General features: G+C 45.9%; 1 protein-coding gene across 5 annotated transcripts in view; it reads left to right on the forward strand.

The window, feature by feature from the left end:
• Positions 1-16,817, forward strand: part of nhsa (Nance-Horan syndrome a (congenital cataracts and dental anomalies)) — a 57,852-nt gene extending 41,035 nt beyond the window's left edge. The window contains exons 2-9 of one of the 5 annotated variants that reach the window (XM_004068399.5): positions 2,725-2,877; positions 3,122-3,216; positions 5,269-5,331; positions 6,737-6,929; positions 8,335-8,466; positions 9,702-12,425; positions 13,425-13,548; positions 13,621-16,817. In XM_004068399.5, the coding sequence (XP_004068447.1) occupies positions 2,725-2,877; positions 3,122-3,216; positions 5,269-5,331; positions 6,737-6,929; positions 8,335-8,466; positions 9,702-12,425; positions 13,425-13,548; positions 13,621-14,221 (4,085 nt within the window). In that variant the 3' untranslated portion in view covers positions 14,222-16,817. The other 4 variants (XM_020702668.3, XM_078946677.1, XM_078946678.1 and 1 more) reach the window with 4 other exon arrangements.
• Positions 16,818-17,735: the final 918 nt, after the last annotated feature.

Genomic DNA, 17,735 nt, shown 5'->3' on the forward strand with positions numbered 1-17,735 from the left:
CCGCGGCTCTTTTTTTTCTTCTTCTCCGGACGCCGTTTCCTCTTTGACGGCAACATTTCCATCAGTGCCATCGGTTATGGTTTGTTTCTGTTTTGCTTCTTTGAGTTCTTTCCCCCTGGTGAAGAAAAAATCTGGATTTCTGCCTCTGAGTTGCTCACTGTGGAAATGAGTTGTAAATATTCCGAAGTGTGATTGTTCTCCAGCATTTTCTAGATGCTTTTATCGACGTTTGAATTTACTGTCAGCTGTTTTTGGCAGAAATGTGCATCCTCCCTCATCCTCCATTGTTGTGGCAGCAGTTGGGATTAGCGCTCTTCCTGTCCTGCAGCTCTCCGCGCACAGATTAGTGGTAGTCTGAGTCCGGTTCTGCCTGGACCATCTGTAAACTGGGTGTTGAGGGGGGGACTTAAGGGAGGATGTGAGCAGATGTTCCCGCTGAAGGGGCTGGGAGGAAGCCGAGGAGGCGTTTGTTAAGCTGGGGAGGGCGGATGATGAGAGAATGCTGCTTCAGTGGCATTTTAGGCTTCTCCACCTGCACCGACTGCCCTTAGGTGATGTTAGGTGAGCTGTGATCAACCCCCTCCAATGCTGCCTTCACCTCCGGTCTGAAGGTAACACGCCATCGAGCGGCTTAAAGACATTTTCCTAGACTCCTGTGTAATTGCAGCTGCAGCGGGGTTTGGACTGGACTCCTGTCTGGGACACCATCAGCTAAATTACAAGGCAGTGTGAGGAAACTCACCCCCCACCCCCCCATGGCTTCTACTGGCCTGCAGGGCTGATGACGGGGGGATATTCCTGTAATTCCTAAAGAGGGGGCTGCTGCTGATAAGTGATCTTCTGCTTCACCCCCTCCCGTAAAAGTCAGAGATTCCAGCAAAGAGAAGAAGTGTTTCTCTGAGCAGAAAAACAGAGAAAGTTGAATGAAAGTGCTGTCACAGAGCCCCCCCCCCCCACCTCCTGCTGTTGTTTTTAATGGATTTTAGTGTGCCGAAGACAACTCTGGGGGTGTCACGAGCAGGTCGAGAGTTCACGTCTCAGCAGGGAGCTGGAGAGGGGAGGCGAGGACAAACAGAGCGGCTGAGGGGCTCCTGAGGAGAAAAAAACATGTTAGTCACTGTTGAAATATGGTGGTTGGTTATTTGGGAGCGTGTCACTCCACACACACACACACACACAACACACACGACATCTGACAGAAGGAGGATCCTAAATAAAAGGCGTGCAGATGGATCTCCTCAGGAAACAGGGAGTTCCTGAAAGTCTTCATCAGCCTCACTGTAATAAGAATCATATGGATTGCACCACGTCGAAAGCCACTATTTCACAGGAAATGGTGATATATTGACAATAAAATAAGCGGTTGGAGGCATAAGTCAACCAAAGGGCTGAAATGAGTTAGACTGCAGGCTTAGTGTGACCGCAGGGAAGTCTGTTGTGAGTCAATTCTGATGCTTTTGTTCATTTGTGGGGACAAAAGTCGAGTTTCTCCCTAAAATGTCTGTTCAGATTTGCTTTTTCCATGTGATCAAACACCTTTCTGCAAAAAAATAAAAAAAAAATGCTATTGGTAGATAGATACTTTCACTTCTGTTGTCACTTTTCCACAAAAGTGGCTTCCTGTGCGTTCGATTAGTGTGCTCAGATCTTTAAAAACCGGGTCACTTATATGGCTGATGGATGATTCTGCACGGCGCTAGTCAAACAGCTGACGTGGAAACATCCACTCAACAAACTTTGCAGCATCTGCCCTGAGTTTTGTCAGCGTGACGGCACCCATAAAAAAAAAAAGGCTTTCTTCCAGCTCCAATGAAATGAAGTCAATTTAGTTGCCTTTGTTTCGCAATTTTGACCCCACCATATTGGATCCAGAAATCATTAGTGAGCAGTTGTTTGTTGGAATCAGTTTGGGTCGTCGTTTCCATGGAAACCCCTCTGACCAACGAGGAGTGAGCTTGTTGGAAGCTTGTTGGAAGTCCACATCGCTACTACTCTCAGACTCATCTCATCCACTGCTAAGCTACAGATGCAGGTCAGAGGTTTTGTGAGCTGGCGGGGTCACTTTTCTGGGCTTATGGCTCATTAAGGGTAAACTCAGGTTGTCTTTGGGGTAAATCCGTTCAGCAAGGTTGCTGTCCTTCCGCCGTTGCATCTGCAGACTCAGCTCCGGCTGCAGTCGGAGTCATGCCTGTCTTGACTGAATGAGACTAAAGTTAGCTCCTGGCTGCACTGCAATGGAAACTTGGAGCAGCTGAAGCTGCAGCCTGACAGGCATGGAGGCCAGACAGACAGTTTGGTCAAAGAGGTGCCCACTCTGCTAAAGACGAGTGACACAGGGGATGCAGACACATTTAATCCCTCACCTGCCAACCTCAGGTGTCATTTGAAATCTGTAACTCCAGGAGTCTTGATGGGGGGAGTGGGATTAGACTGGTCAGAATGACCCTCTCAGGTTGCATTAAGTCTATTGTTTGGCTGCAGCTGAAACCAGAGCTTTAGCGGATAGCATTGGTCGGTTGTCAGTTTAATACAGGTGTTCATTTATCTCCAGTTCACAATCTCACTTTCTATTCAATTCAGAGGCTCTTGAGTAAACCGAACACCCAGAGGCTGGGGTCTCCACGTCCATCACATCTGCAGCTCATTGCGTTTGCATGAAAGCCCTCATACCATGCTCTCCATCGGAGGATGGATGCTGAAGTCCTCTCTTCATTTCTCTGACAGCGGTGTCTAATCTGGACGTGGAGAGTAAGCTGACGGAACACTTCCGGTCTTCCTGGCTCCAGCAGAGGAACCTTCTCAACTCCTCCACGCGACCAGCATGCATAGAAGACCTCCACAGGCAAGCCAGCCTAAGCCTGTGGGCCCTAAACCGAGGTGAGCCCCCCTCCTGTTGTTGCAGCAAACCAACACATAAGGAAATTCTGGTGATTTTCCGCCCTCTAGTGGACGAATGATGCCAACACACCCTACCAGCATTAGAGCATTAGAATCATCTGGATGTTTTTGATTGTTTATTTATTTATTTTTCTATACATTTTCTGGGTTTCTTAATGCTCTTTTGTGGGTTTTGTCCTCATTTTTCCTAAATGTCTCTATAAATTCACTTTTTTTGCCCCAGATCGCCACAGAGCGTCAGGCAGCGGGGAGAGGCGAGTGACCATCTCGGCCTTGCCCCCCATGCCACTGCACCCCTCCCCCAGCACTGTCCGGACGGTGAGTCGAATCCCATTTCACCCCTTTGGGTTTGTCAAAAAGTTGCTCATGTCGCTAAACTGACCAAAAACATCAAGTTCTGCTCAATATTTAGTCACAGAAATGTTTGTCTGATTTCCTGTTTGTGTTACTTTGTGATGAAAAAACAAAAGTAGGTTGTAAAATCAGCTTTTTTCTGTTTCAGCCTTTCTGTTATATTTCTGTTATTACTCTGCTGGACTAAAAAAAAACTAAATCTTTTCTTAGGGTCAAAAACTGAAGTGTATTAGGATCACATCAGCTCTTTTTTTTACTTTTTATTGCTTTTTTTTACACTAAATGGTAAAAGTAATTTTCTGAACAATATTTGGTATTATATTTGTAATTTATTTTTTGCCTTTTTAGTCAGTGCATTATTTTTAGCCTTTAAATTTGTTGTCATTTGGTTCATTTCTGGGCATCCATGATAAAAATGTGTTTATTTAGCCTGGTTAGATTTGAGGACACCTCATATTAGCAGTTTTTGTGGTGTTAAACTCTTCCCAACAAATTAAGACTTTTGGTTATTTGAGTTTCTACCAGTTTAGCTTCTGGTGTTTTGCATAAATCATCTTTATTGGACTCTTTGGCTGTGATTACTTTAGTTAACTGAGTGAGTCACTTGAAAATAGTATTTCAACTGTTAATACAAACTTCAGCCTCTTCTGGGACAGTTTCAGTGTTCACACATTCTTTTTATTTTACAAAAAATGTACTTTTTTATGATGACATTTAAGATTAAACGAATTACCAGAATTCATCTCAAATTAAATGTTTTTTTTACATTTTATAAGTTTATTCCTTCTTTCTCTGGTTGATCATTTCTCTAAGATGTATTTCCACTGACTGAAATTGTTTAAATTCGATTTGCGATAAAAAATTTGCCTAATGGAAACCCAACAATTTCTAAAAACAAAAACAAAAACGCATTTATCGAAAAAAGTATTTCCGCTTGAAGGAGGTGGTTTTTGGGGGAAATTGACATATTTTGCAAAACTGCAATGGAAACACTTTTTGGAATTAAATGGGGCACGTGACCATAGCTAGCCAGTTCATGGCATTCCGCCTCTAGATAGGAATTGGTTGCTGGGCGCTGCCCAGCGGGCGCCACGAGAGGTCGGACAGCATCACACAAAAGTTGAGCGTGTCATTCAGAATTGTTGGATCCACGGCTCCTCTGTAAAATCACCAACATCGATTTCCCGAAATGCTTCATCTTTAGCTCCTCCCACGTGTTTGGAGCTCGCCGCTCCACGGCCTGAAGAAGATGCCGACGGCTCCTTTGACGGATGATGATGAGCTCTAGAGCCGCGGCAGAAATTTAAATGTATCTGCTGTCAATCAAAGTGTTGTTCACATCCGTCTCCGTGTTTTTGAATGACTACTCGCGTGAGTTGGTTGGTGTTTTATGATTTAATGGAAACAGAGTAATTGTAAAATTGTGTTTTTTTTTTTACATTTCTAGAATTTCAATAAGGTTTTTTGCATATGTGTAATGAAAACGCAGCTGTTGCATCCTTAATTCACTGTAACACACTTTTTGGACTACTTACTTTGCCTGTAAGATCTTTTTTTATTTTTATAAGCTAAGTCATTTCTTTGTTTTAAAGCTAAACCCGTAGTGTTATTTAGGGCTAATTCTCATAAAGCAATGTAACTACGTGAGAAATGAAGCCAGCCTTATCCTAACTTTGAGTTACAGAGCACCTTTGGAAGACTTCTTTTAGAGGGGAATGATGCTCTGAGTAATGTCTGACCTCTGAAGTGATGCTTGTGTCTCCTCTCACCCTGCATCCGCAGAGACTTTTTGCAGATGCAGCGACACAAATAACGCAGGTACAGAGGAAAATGTGTCTGTGTTCATGTGCAGGAAATGGAGGATTTCCCATCACACCACCATGAAATCATCTTTCACCAGGACGCGTTTAAATTTGTGGGGGGTTTTTTGGCCCAGAGTTGTTCCTACGTTGTTGTTTTCATGTGTGATTCTGTGTGTGTGTTCATTTGTTCCCTTGTCGTTTTGTCGCAACCCAGCTCCAACCCACACGCTCCTCCTCCCCCACCGAATGTTGCCGCCTCTCCCCCTGGAGCAGAAAGGTACCGGTCCTCCCCTCCCTCCCTCCCCGCCTCACCTGTCCTGTTTGCTTTCTGATCTGCATAATGAGGCTGTTTCAAATGCATGGCTGTGAGTTTCGCCCTGCTGGAGGAGCCGGGTCGCTGCAGGACGCTCCGTCCACGCCGGCCACGCCGGCTTCCTCCACGCCGCTGCAGACATGCGAGGAATGTTTGTGAGAAAGCCACGGTCTCAGCTGCCAGGGAGGTTTCTCTAATGACAGGGTGGACCTCTGGGAGCTCACGCCTGCAACTACCCATGATCCCTCCGTGCTGCGGTTGACTGACTGCACAGCCTCCTGTTCCCCCTTTCAGCTTCTTCTTCTGCAGACTAGCATGTCATTCTTGGGAGTGGACAGGAACAAACATGACTCCTTTCTTCTGCTTTCCATTCTTCTTCGTCTGGTCTCACTTTCAGCTTCTTCTGGTTCACCCCCCCCCCCCACACACACACACACACACACACACACCAGACACTCCTAAAACCGCTCCCCTGTCCTCAAAACAAATCAGCCTAAGTGCTCCCTCTTTGATTTTTTTTTCAACTAGTTGGGAGAAGTTTCCAAGGAAACAGGTTTCTTTTGTGGATGGGGTTTTGTCGGGGTCTCATTGGTCTGCCGGGAACAGAGAGCACAAAAGCTGGAGGGCTGCCTTTTCAGGGAGGGTGGGTGGGACAGGGTTCGGCGTGTTGTGGAAGGGGGGACACCAGTTCATCTTAAGTATCACTGCCAGCTTTCATGCGGAAAGATGAGGTAAGGTATGAGGTTTTGCCAGAAGAAGATGCAGCTTTAGTAGATTGTGGTGTGGGGGGGCTTTGGGTGCAGGGGGGGCTGTGAAGCTCTGAGGAACGCTGCGTGAAATTCCTTCATGAAGACATTTCCATGGAGTTGTCATTGCGAAGGGAATCGTAGGGTAAGCTGGGATTTCAGAGAGAAGGCGGGCTGGAGGTCCATCTCTCGCCGTTTTCTGGTTGTTTTTTCTTCCAAAACTGAATTATTGTTAGGCTGACAGTCCAGCCCAGATTAAAGCTCCAAAGTTTCTGCTGGTTTGGATGTTGATGTCTTCGAAACTCATTTCTGTCTTTGTGTTCTCTTTTGCATGACTTGATTCTTTCTGAAGCATGCTTTTCATTTCACTCAACATCAAACTCAGCAACTGCGAGCATTCATCTTTTGGTCTGCTTCTTTTTTCTGCAGCAGATTATAAAAAAGACAGTAATCTCTCTGTGTATTTAATCCGTTTCTTCTCAAACTCTGACAATCCCAGTTTAATCCCTGACTTCACTCAATTCCTCCATGAAGCAGAGTTTTTGCTGTCCCTTTCCACTCTCTTTCTGTTCACGTTCGCCTCACGTTAACCTTCTAACCATGCAAATATCCATCTGTTGCAGGCTGCACGCTCTGACCCCGACACCGACGGGGTGGCTCTAGGTCACCGGTCTAAGTTTCCCATCCCTAACACCCCCTCCACTCTGGACAAGCAGACTAACTGGTCTAGAGCTCTGCCGCTGCCCACCCCAGAGGAGAGAATGAAAAGCAGTTCCCAAGTCATCACCTCATGCATCATCCCTATTAATGTGACTGGTAAATGTCATGCTTTCCCTCTGATTCTCTTTACTGTAGATGTTTCAAGTTTTTTTTAGCTAAAATTGAGACACGTTGGAAAGATTCTGCCCTAACTTCTGCTGTGACTGTTTTCAAGAACTAAAGTCAAAATATAAGCACAACAAAAAAGATTTTGCAGGATTTCTGCAGCATATTAACAAGTCCAAAGCCTTGATTTTATCTATTTTTTGTGGTGTTGAGTAAACATGGAATCATTTCCACTCAAAAGATTTTCTATGCAAAAAGACTGAAAAATGATCGGATAATTTTCCAGAAGATTTTTAAAATGTGTTATCCTATAAAAAATTAGGATTTGATTAAAAAAATAATGTAGAATCTCTTTTTTTTATCTGAGGACAATTTAATAATTAAACACGTTTTCAGTTTGAAAAAGAGAAAGAGGTTATTTATGAGGTAGAAAATACGGCGGGCGGGCCAAAAGCTCCCTGCTCCGAGCTCTCAGCGACAGGGAGGGGAAGGGGGGGCGGGGTTGCTCTGGACCAACAGTCCTGCCCACAACTCCTGCCGCTCAGCAGAAAGTGTCCTAGAAACAGCTTTTTGGATTCTTGCTAAAAACGGCATAATAATTATTAAAGGAACACTTTTTAAATCGATCAGAAGGTGATCAGACTTTCAAAGTGAAGGTGGAAATGCTCCTTTCAGGAACAACTTAAAGCCACTTAGACCTGTTTCCGAGTTCATTTGTTTTGAAATAATTTAGATTTATTTCCAAAGTCAGATCATTATCATGTAAAACTGAGAATCTGTGGTTAAAAGTTTAAAAGTGAGAAGTGAGTGTGGTTTGTTAAAGAAAGAGTGATGCTGCTTCAAAGTGCAGCTCCAGTCAACTTTGTGTTTCACGCTGGGGAGCTGAGCTCCCGCGGCTGGGAAGAGGCCGAAGGACGCCGCAGGAATACCAATCAGCTGCGCTCACGACCCTGAATGGATCCGCTTGAAGTTATTTACTGTTGATGTGGCCGACTCGTGAGGAGAGAGGGACGCAGACGGAGCCAGCTGAGGATGAGGAGTGCACATTGTAGGAAAAGCCCTTCGAATGCTGTGGAGCTGGAAGCCCCGGCTTGCTGTCACATGATGGTCATGATGGGCTGGGGGAGCAGCAGAAGACCAAAGCAGGAACTTCACAGCAGCATTCATTTCTCAGAAAAAGTCATTCCTAGTAGCCAACGGTTTTCAGTTCCTGCTTTGTGTCTGCTTCATCACTTAACGCAGACGTTTCTCCTCATCCTCAGCGTCGTCTTCGTGCCGCCTCTCCTTCAGAGCTCTGACCACCTCTCCAGCTTTCGATTGGTCTTTGATGTTTTTACGTGACAGAGTTACAGAAAGAACCGCACAAAGATTCCTCACATGTCCGTCTCTGTGGCAGGGGTTGGCTTTGACAGAGATGCCAGTGTGCGCTGCTCGCTGGTCCACTCGCAGTCCGTGCTTCAGAGGAGACGGAAGCTGAGGAGACGCAGGACGGTGGCCGGCGTTCCCAGACAGCTGCAGCTGGATCCAGGTACGCCGTTTGAACCCTTTCTATGTGTCTGTCACAACGTCTGCGTGCCTCAACCTCCCTTTGAATGACTGCTGATGCAGAGGTAATGCTGGGAGTTTTCAGAAACATGTTTGGTACAGAGTCCTGCTTTCATGGGAGCGACTCACCTGCTCACTATCATGATGTGACATAGAAAACAGACGAAAGACCGAGGCTGAATAAATTAAGCTTGATTTTAAAAAATGTGCAAATATGCTCTGAGTTTGAACAGAAAAGTCTAAATTCTGTACAACCAAAAAGAAAGAAAGAAGGAAGAAAAACATTCAAGAATTCAAGTAAAGAAATGTGAGAATCAATGTCTTTACTGAAGTTCTGTCAATTATTTCATTCACTTGTTTCGTATGTTTCTTTCTTTTACTTCCAATCAGTTCCCAATTTCTTTCAGATGCTTTGAGTTTTCTTCTTTCTCAATTCAAATTTCAGTTTCTGACAGTTTCTAATAATTTCAATAATATACATTTTATTCTGTTCTATCATCTCCATCACGTCTCGGCTCCGCCTCATTTTCATCCTGCTGAACTTTTTTTAAGAATCTCGTAAACCTTAAAACTGCAGTGAGAAATCTCAGGAAAAAGTTCTGTCAGAACCAGACATTTATTTAGATTGATGTGTCTCGATTTACAGAAAATGTTCAGAAAAAGGATGAAATGCTATTAAAAAAAAATCCAAATAAATTGAATATTCTAACAGTAAGATGAGTTTGAAAGTAATGGAGAAGAAAACTTTGATGCAAATCTGTCAACAAAACAGGAATTTTGCAAATAAGGAAAGAAAACCAAAGCTCTTTTTTACAGTGCAAAAGTTATATAAACAAAACGTTCTAAAAAAAACAAAATCAGAGTTCTGTAGATAAATCTGATGCTCTGAAAACGAAGCCAGAATTCTGTAAACAAAATTTAGATTTATGTTAACAGAACCAAAAATTGTGTAAACAAAATCAAAGTAAATAAAAATGTATATCTGGGGAAAAACTCAAAACATTCTGAAAATAGACCCAGAAATTCTCCAGAGCAAAAAACCCCAGAGTTCTGAAATTCAAACTGGAATTCTGTCAACAGAACCAGGATTCTGTTGACAGAACAAAAGTTCAGCAAAACCAGAATTCTTGAATATGTAGGTGTTTGCATTCAAAGTCAAAGAGCTGTCACGCGTTCTCTCTGTCTCTGCTGTTGGTCTAAAATGGCGTTCTCTTACAGATTCTGACGAATCTCCTGGTTCCAGAGAGCGGACGGTGATCGTTCACGCCAGTCTGGGCCTCACTCCCTCCCGCGAGGAGTTTAGCACCCATCTAAGCACCAGAGACTCGGGCTGCCAGACAGAAGACTTCCTGATCTCAGGAGCGCCATCTCGGAGGAAGATCAGGAACCAGAGGGGTCCCGGAATCTCCCTATCGCTCTCCCACTCTGCAGGAAACATCTGCTCCCTGGCCGACGGCGGAGACGGCATGTTCCCTGCCTCTGGAGCTCAGCTGCGTTCTCGGAGTCTGCCCAGAGACTCCAGCCGGCTGACGGACGACGAGCAGAACAACAGCGACAACGAAGAGGAGCTCTCCCTGTTCAACACCGAGAGCTTCATGGCGGGACACCGGGAGAGGATTCTGAAGGAGGAAGAGGAGAGCACGGACGACCAGGCCGGACCGGAGCGCCGGACGTACAAGCAGCTGTCGGGCAGTCCGGAGCGCTGCTGGATGGAGCGAACCCAAAGCCAGCTGCCCCGGAGCAGCTGTGAGATCTCGTCCAGTTCGGACACCTTCAGCAGCCCGGTACACTCCGTCTCCGCCGCAGGGGGGCTGGGGGGGCAGATGGACCAAAAAGAGGACCACCAGTCCTCCAGTGGAAACTGGAGCGGGAGCAGCTCCACCTGCCCCTCCCAGACATCCGAAACGATCCCCCCCGCAGCCTCTCCGCCCCTAACGAGCTCCTCCCACTGTGACTCTGAGCTGTCTCTGAACGCCGCCCCTCACGCCACAGAGGATGGCGCCGGCTTCATGCTGGACCACTACCAGGGCCTCAGGACCCAGCGGGCGGGTTCCTTCTCCTCCACAGCCATGGACATTTTAGAGGAAGTGGGAGTTGGCACTCCCATCGAAGGGGAGTGGGGCTACCCCCACGCTGAGCTGCCCCATCCCCAGGGATTCAACCCCGAGCTGAGCAGGGAAGCCGACAGCAGCCTGGGCTGCCCCAGCTTCACCAGCATGGCCACCTGTGAGAGTAACCTCTCCGACAAACCCCCCTCCGAGAAAGCCGACACGGTCTCACACTACTCCGTGGACACGGAGGGCTACTACACCTCCATGCACTTTGACTGCGGCCTGAAGGGCAGCAGGAGCTTCACCTACAGCTATGCACCCTCCGGTTCAGACTGCGCCCTGTCTGACTCCAGCCCCCACCTGACCCTCGGGAGGCGCTGCCTGTCTCTACGGAAACCAAAGGTGAAGCCGTCTCCGCCAAAGAGGAGCTCCTCCTTAAGAAAAATATGCAGTGAGGGAAGCATCCCTGACCCGTCGGAACCAAAGATCCTCCAGAAACTCCCTCTGAGCTCAAAGGAGCGGAAGCTGCAGCTCCTGCTGTCTGGCTCCTACGAAAGCTCTTCACAAATCAAAGAGCCGCTTGAGGCCTGGGGGGCAGGGGGCTCACATCTAACCGGTTGCAGCCTCTATGGCTCCACTGATGCGCGTTTATTCAGAGATTGTGGGATGGCTCAGTCAGATGAGGTCGATCTGTGGCTCCTGAATGATTTCAAATCCAGCGATCCGTACCGGTCCCTGTCCAACTCCAGCACGGCGACCGGCACCACCGTCATCGAGTGTATGAAATCCCAGGAAGGCTCAGAGTCCCAGGCCTCCCAGTCTGGCTCCAGGTCCACCACACCCTCGCTTCCATCGGTGGAGGGGGAGTTCAAACTGACCTCTCCGGAGAAGCTGGCCGGCCTCGCCAGTCCATCAAGCGGCTACTCCAGCCAGTCCGAAACCCCCACCTCCTCTTTTCCCAATACCTTTTTTCCCGGTCCGCTGTCACCCGCAGGAGGAAAGAGGAAACCTAAAGTCCCAGAGAGGAAGTCCTCCCTGTCGTCTCTGTCTCTTCAGGCCCAATCCGGCAGGGAAGGAGCCAGCTCCAAGAGGGATCTGGAGCTGCCAGTGACGCCCCCCTCCCACCGCGACGTAAGTGCCCTTCACAGTGAAAACAAGGCCTTGGCCTGCAGGAGCATGGAGCAAAACCTTCATGAAAACAAACAAGACACTTCCAGTTCAGCAAAACCTCCAAACTCAGAGCAGATTAATGCCCACCCCCTGCTCATTACCCCCTCCGTGCTGAACTCAGTGCAGCTCCGAACCGTCAGCAAGGAGAACGAGGAGGGAGCGTTCATGAACTCCTCCAGTAAACTTTGCTCTAGTAGATCTTTTGAGCTCAAAAGTTCTTCACTAAACCACCCGCTTCATCCTTATTTACCCACAAAGACGTCATGTGAATCGACATTTACCTCAAATGAGGAGTTGCGGAACGAGACTCGCGTCAAATGGGACAAAGAGGTTCCTTTGGAGAGCAACGTCGCAGTCGGGCTGCAGCCAGAACCGAGCTTCGACCGGAGGGATGCAGAAATCCTTGAGGCATCCTGGAGCGATGAAGGAGAGATGTGCACAGAGTCTGCAGACACGTCCATCAGCTCTGCAGACTCCCACTCGGAGCCTCCACAGGAGCACGCCGAGCCCCCCGCAGGAGACCCGTGTCCATCTCCTCCGGTTCTGCACAGCTCCCCCAAGAGGTGCAGCAGTCTGGATAAAGTGCCTGCTGCAGACGGTCAGCTGGAGGCTTCACGGGACAGCGAAGCAGAAAACAGTTCATCGGGAGTTTCCGCCGAAAGTGCCTCACAGGACGGAGGAGAGGAGTCCACAGCCGAGAGAGAGGACTCTTTCAGTAAAGGTAACTCCACACACTCCTCGTTTTGATTTCTGTGCTGTTAATTTTCAACATTGCTTGATGTAGCTTCTCTAGTATTTTTAAACGGTTCAGGAGCCTGAATGGTGCTTCGAAAATAAAGAGGGGGGAAAAAAACACAAACTCTTTCCAAAAGCATTAAAGTGTGATGATGAGGCGACAAAGAAAGGGTGAAGGAGAGCGCTTTAATGTGGCTAAGATGCTTTATTTACATGCAGCTGCAGTTTTCTCACACGCGGAAGTAAACACATATTTCACCGCTCATCGTAATGACATTGGCCTTTTTTCAGAGCGTTGCACACATCACTCTGATCCGTCAGGTCGCTGTACTAGAAGTTATTGCTGTGAGGTTATGCAGAACTTTGGCCCGCTTTGCCGACAGTTTTTTGCTTGATGCGCCGAGTGAAGCACTGCAGCCGCTTGAGGGTTTTGTTGGTGGGATTTGAACTTCAGAGCCACCGTAGGAGACACAGCATGGAGGAGCTCGATTGACAATGCTCCACAGCCAATCGGGATGCAAAGCACAATGCCCTGTAACAATAAAAGCACAAAATAAATCTGCAACGCAACGAGACCACGAAAAGTGAGCGAGGGAGTCCTTACCTCTATTAGAGGGACGGAAAAAGGAAGTAAAAATGGCGTTAAGCCTGGTGCTTGAACTAAACACAGGCACTGAGCCTTTGATGAGGAGAGTTTATGATAAAAAAATTTTATTACCGGCACATTTTTAATAAAAAATACACAGAAGTATATATTGTAATTATGTATTCCTTAAGATTTAGAAACGACTCATTCAGTGATCATTAGACATTTGTTTTGGTTTCCCCTTATGTTTCAGAAAATTGATGGAAAAGCTCAAAATAGGATCTAAAAATGAGTGTTTTTTGGGTCCTATGAATTGTTTATTCTGTTTAAATCTCTTACGTTTGATGCTTGCTGAAGGTTTTCTACAGAAAAAAGACGCTTTTGTTGTTTTGTCTGCAGAGTTCTCCATCAGTGACAGCTCGGTGTCTCCACCACATGACGAGTCCAGACCTGAGGAGGACAGCGTGTTTGTGTCGCCCACCAAGTCCCGCACCACGGAGGACCTGTTTGCCATGATTCACAGGTGGGTGATGGGACAGCCGTCCGTGTGTGCCGGCGCCTACGGGGGTCCTCACCTGAGCTTCATCCTCCCCAGGTCCAAGAGGAAGGTGTTGGGGAAGAAGGACTCCTCCGAGCTGGGTGTGAGGGGCCGTCTCTGTGCCGCGTCGGGGAACACGCCACCCGGCAGCACTAGCGGCTCCTCACCCACTCTGGCATCGCCCCTTTCTGCTGTGACCCCACCAAGTCTCCATAAAGTGTCTAGTCCCATCTACAGGAGCGTCAAGAAGTCCAGCACCTCCAATGAGGAGTTCAAACTGCTGCTGCTGAGGAAGGGAAGTCGCTGCGATTCCAGCTACCGCATGTCGGCTGCGGAGATCCTCAAGAGCCCCGTGGCTCCTAAAGCCCCTGCAGATTTCCTCACAGAGTCCCCCAGGCAGGCAGAGGAGCCCGCCTCCCCGCTGCTGCCTCCTGCTCCGGATCAGGTCTCCAGCCCCTACCCCAAAGCCAACGCTGACAGCTTCTCCCCAAAACCCTTCTTCACGGCTGCCTCCTCCCGGCAGGGGCGCTCCAGGATCCCGCCGCCTGCCAGCAGCAGCCGCTACAGCGTGCGCAGCCGGATGTACTCCACCCCCATGCAGGCCATCTCCGAGGGCGAGGCGGAGAACTCCGACGGGAGCCCCCAGGGGTCCACGTAGAATTGGCAGCACGGCAGACATAGACAAACAGACCCGAGTGAAAGATGAAAGATTTCCGCGCTGCAGGCAGGAGGACTGAGAAACAACAACTAAAAAAGATTATTTAAAACCAAACAGAGGAATATTTTTGTTTTTTAAAGAGTTTTTGGCTTTTCCTAGTTGCCTTCCTACAACAGCACACTCACCTTTTTTCTGTAGATTCTTCCCAAAACAGAAAAGATTTCTTTCAGGACCTTCTCTTAGTTTATCAAATATATGTATTCTGTGAATACCTAAGACGAACACGTAGAGTCATACCAAATCTGTGATCCCTGCCTTCCCGGACGCCAGCACTGACTCGTTCATAGTTTTGGAAGATGGCGTTTCCGGCAGCGTGTTTCAGCGTCCCCCCTTTTTCAAAACAATTCCCCAATAGATCCCAAAAACGTCAAAATGGGGGAAGTACGTGAGATGCATTTTAGCTAAGGACTGCCTAACAAACACGACAACCTGTGGAGACAGAGAGGTGGCAGGTGTGGACATGGGGCTTTAGCAGGTGATCAAAGCAGACAAAAGGAACTCAGAAGGTCAGGTGTTTAAGGAACTTAGGTCATTTCCGGTTTGCTGACTTGGTGTGTTTGTGAGTTGTTGACAGAGGCGGGTGGAAAGTGCTCAGGAGGAGGTCTTACTTCACCAGCAGGAGACAAACTTGACAGTCAGGTTGTAAAAACTGAGCCAGGTCGTCACATCTGATGACAGTTTGGGCGTTTTATTTTTCAGTGCCAAACGCTTCTCCATGCTTTTCCCATCAAACACTTTCAAAGTTTTGATATTTATTTTTTTTATAACAAGCACAAACATTTGAGTATGCGAAAAACAAAAACATTATGCAATGAATTTCTGGTATTAATGATGAAATATTTTATACAGAAAATCCCACTTAAACTGTACAAAAGTATATTTGTCTAATTTTTAATCAGATCACATTCAATGCAATACTTTCACTGAGACAGAATGAATTATATCATTCTAAACGCTCTCTCTTATTCTATTTTCTGATTAATTTAGTCAACAGATTAAAATGTACCGTATCTCTGGAAAACCCACGGGGTCAAACACGGTCAAATTTGTGTTTTATTCCTATTTTAACTTTACATTTTTTGGCCGCTGTTACCCATCATGAACAAAGAAAACTTGTTAAATTAACTTTAAAAGCCCAGAAGGAAATTATTCTTGGGTTTTCCAAGAATATCTAAGGTTACTTTTGAAGATCTCTGTGAAATATGAGGTCAATTTAAGTGTAACAGTCATTTAAATAAGACTTTTGGGGGGGAGAATTTTTAAAAACAAAAACAAATGTTGTTTTCTTTGTAGGAAACACATTTTTGATCTTATCTTAGACGCTGTAGCTAAGACACAGAAGTAGACAAATGAGATGTGAATTATGAACAGCCATAAGCCACATGTGCGGGTTTGGTTATCACACGTGTGTGGGGTTTTTTTTTCCAGTCTTTTCACACATCTTTTTTGAAGACCGTATTCTTGTCATGTGGCCCAGCAGGATGCTAGAGAAACACTGCCAACAGAACTTTGTCCTTAACGGCTCTCCATAGGAACAGATAACAGGGTAGCGTCATTCCGGCTTTTTCTGTCCCGTTCGGTTGTGTTTGTGCAGTTTCGCCTGTTTCATTCTCATCATGATGACTTTTAGGAGTGGACCACATGGACACACGACTCGACTGAAATGTTCTGAAAAGCAGACAAAGCTGAACTCACGGTTCATGGTGGATTTGGTTTGAGCGTTGCGTCAACATTTACACAGTGGCTGTGGAAGAGCAACGTTTGGGCGGATGTTTGTTCCTCTGCTTATTGCAGGGCTGCTTCCTGAACCTTTTCTGAGGAACTTGCATGTGAAAGGAGAAACTGTTGACTTAAAATCTCATCACTTGAACAGCGAAATCCCATTTTTGAACAACTACATTGGTTTTCAATCATTAGAAGCAAGCACAATATAGGACAGACCGAAGACATTTCAGTCAGAATCCTTTGGATGAGTCTGTATTTATCCATACACTCCAGGTTAAGAGACAAATATTTCAGGTACGCTTTATTTGTAGCTGAAAGCGTGTTTGTTAAACATCAATTCACATTTTAGTGGAAATTTTCTTTATTGACAAAAACATATCATTGGTATGGCCAACAAGTTGCTAAGATTCTGGTTTTTTTCCTGCTTTTCTTAAGAAATCTGAGCTAGTTAGCTGGTCCGATTCTGAGTCTGATTCTTGTTTTTTTTTTTAACATGTTCGTCTGTTGCAGCATGCATCAATCACTGGGGGGGGGTACACCGTCAGCTATCATTTGCTCCTTCTTTTTTTGTACAAACCTGTAAATACACGAACTTCTCTGAAAATGCTGCAGAGGTTGTTGAATTGTTTCTAATGTAAAAAGAAATCATTTTTTGTTTTTTGTTTTTTTCCAAAGTTTACATTGATTTCACACCTTTGTACATTTCTGAGTTGTGGAACACGTTGTCTTGTATTTATTTTTCAGTAAACCTGGTGGAAATCCCATAATAAATCAAGCGTATGAACAGGTGAATAAATGTGACTGCTTTAAACATGGCTGCTTCTGTTCTTTCTCCTCTATAGTTTATTTCATTTTCAGGCATTTAAGCGTAATTATGCTTCTAATAATAATAATTAACCTGTTAGACATAAGTTCTTTGCTACAGCTAAACTAAATGAGCAGAGGAATAAATGAACTCACTGCACAATCTAAAATCTTTGAGTCATAATCTGTGTTGAAATGGAGAAAGTTTATCATAATCACAGCGGCTTCACAGATTGTGTGTCTGGATATCTCATAAGTCCAATCATATTTTGCTCTATTATAAAAATGTTCCCAGTGGTCCTTTGATTATAATTAAGATGTTGTTTTGTTTTACCTAAATCAATAAACATTTTCCAGGACATAGTTTCTGCAGAGCAGAAATTCCCCTCTGAGTTGTGGGGGGACTGTTGGCATGGGAGTAATCCCGCTCCCACTTCCCATCCGCCATCTGTTTGCACTCTCTCCCACTAGTTTACAGCCCCTCACACCTCTAATCTAACATCACCGGTGTATACTCAGAAATTCAATTTAGAACTTAATTTTCGTCGTACACGTCCTCCACCATCAGAAAAATGCCACACTATGATGTTAAAAACACCATTTTCAGTGGATCTTTCAGGCCGTTTTTTTTCCCCCTCAACTGCATGGTCAGAAAAAACGCATTTTAATCCTTGTTTAATTATTCTCTTTTACTTTCCTACATTTCCTGAATAAGCTTAATGTGTCTCTTAACGGTTTCTACTATCTTAGATGACCCCCCTCTTGCATTGACGTGTTCTCCCTACCATGACAAAGGTGGATAAAGGTGGAAAGATTTCATGTAATCCATGGACGCCAGTGAAGATCACAAATCATTGAAGAAAAAAGGTTCAGAGCACCGTCTAGTGGGTCTAGATGACCCAACTCCCAATGTTAAAGTGCCTAG

This window comes from Oryzias latipes, chromosome 4 (assembly GCF_053564925.1).
Source record: "Oryzias latipes strain Hd-rR chromosome 4, Olatipes_Hd-rR_3.1".
Classification (NCBI taxonomy): Eukaryota; Metazoa; Chordata; class Actinopteri; order Beloniformes; family Adrianichthyidae; genus Oryzias; species Oryzias latipes.